The 1,335-nt window shown below is 66.3% G+C and overlaps 1 protein-coding gene across 1 annotated transcript in view; it reads right to left on the reverse strand.

Moving 5' to 3' along the window:
- TNFAIP8L3 (TNF alpha induced protein 8 like 3) overlaps positions 1-997 on the reverse strand; it is a 43,210-nt gene extending 42,213 nt beyond the window's left edge. The window contains exon 1 of the mRNA XM_057369873.1: positions 786-997. Within this exon, the coding sequence (XP_057225856.1) occupies positions 786-990 (205 nt within the window). The 5' untranslated portion in view covers positions 991-997. The remainder of the gene's footprint in view (positions 1-785) is intronic.
- Positions 998-1,335: the final 338 nt, after the last annotated feature.

Raw genomic sequence — 1,335 nt, forward strand, 5'->3', positions numbered from 1 at the left:
GTGACAGCCCTGCTGACCAGAGATGTGTCCCGGGCAGGGGGTGGCCGTGAGGTGACAGCGCATCCCTGGGCCATGTGCTGTGCTGGCAGAGCGAACCTACCTCAGTGTGTTTCACACAAGTTCGCTGTCCCCGTTTTTTACCGCGTGTGCAGGACGGTCTTTGACTACGGCACATCAACCATCATTCGTTTCGCGTAAGACACAAGAACGTGAAGGTTTGGAAAGGGCAAGAGAAAATTTTTTTTCCCCCTTCTGTCTCATCTCAGAACTATGTGGGTTGCAGCAATCAGACAGCATGGGATTTGGTGACAAGTTAAGACTTGAAAACAAAAGCCCATGGGCCCGGGGGCTCTGTGCCCTCCCCGAGCCGCGCTGTCCCTTCTGTCCGTGCGCCAGGCGCGGGGCTCCTGCAGCGACAKCGGCACAGCCCTGACCAAAGCCCCGAAAACTTTGCAGGCTCTGGATGTAAGGCAGCAGCCTGTACCAGCGCTGCGATTGAAGGCGCTGTAACAGCCCCTGAGGGCAGCTCTCCCCCAGCCGGGGCAGCGGCGGAGCGGGGCCGCACCCCCGAGCCCGGCGGCTCCGTGCCCAGAGCCGCTGGAGGGGCGGCCGGGCCGGGGGAGGCTGCTCGGCTGTGCCGGTGCCCGCCGAGTGCGGGAATGGCGCTCCGCTGTCCCCTCAGCCTGGCAGCGCTGCCCGGAGCTCTCAGCAAGGGGACGGACCCGACTCTTTCCCCGGTGCAGCCGCCCCGGCCCCGGACCCTCCCTCCGCGCAGCCCCGCTTACCTGCGGGCGAGACCAGCTCGCCTTCGCTGAGCTCCGCGGAGTCCGAGTCCATGCTGCGGGCAGCGGCGGGGCCGGGGAGCAGCTGGGGCCGCCGCTGGCAGGAGCAGTGCCCGGAGCGGCGGAGAGCAGCCCGCTGCCTTCTCCTGCGCTCGCAGCCCGGCGCTGGGTCCGCGCCACCACATGCGGCCACCTCGCCGAGTGCCATTGGCTGCGGGCGGAGCGGGGCCGGGCGGGCGCGCCGAGGGCGGAGGCAGCGGGGGCGCGGCGGAGGAGCGGCTCCTGCCCCTCGCTCTGCACGGCTTGGGCTGCCCGGCCCCGCTCGGMTCGGGGCCGCTCCTCAGGARGGGCTGCTGAGCGCAAAAATGACCSAAATGACRGTCCTGTTCGCTGCCGTCGCATCTCCCGTCTGGCTTTTCCATCACTCTTCCTGCGGACATCTCTCCTGAGATTCAGTTACCCTGTCTCTTGTCGTCGGCTCTGTCTCCTTCKTGATAAGTGTCCTCAAAAATTAGAAAAGTGGAGGCCAGAGCGCAAGTGCCAGTTCTTCTTG

Source organism: Malurus melanocephalus, unplaced genomic scaffold (assembly GCF_030028575.1).
Source record: "Malurus melanocephalus ecotype Western Australia unplaced genomic scaffold, MMel_1.1 scaffold_116, whole genome shotgun sequence".
In the NCBI taxonomy this organism is placed as follows: domain Eukaryota; kingdom Metazoa; phylum Chordata; class Aves; order Passeriformes; family Maluridae; genus Malurus; species Malurus melanocephalus.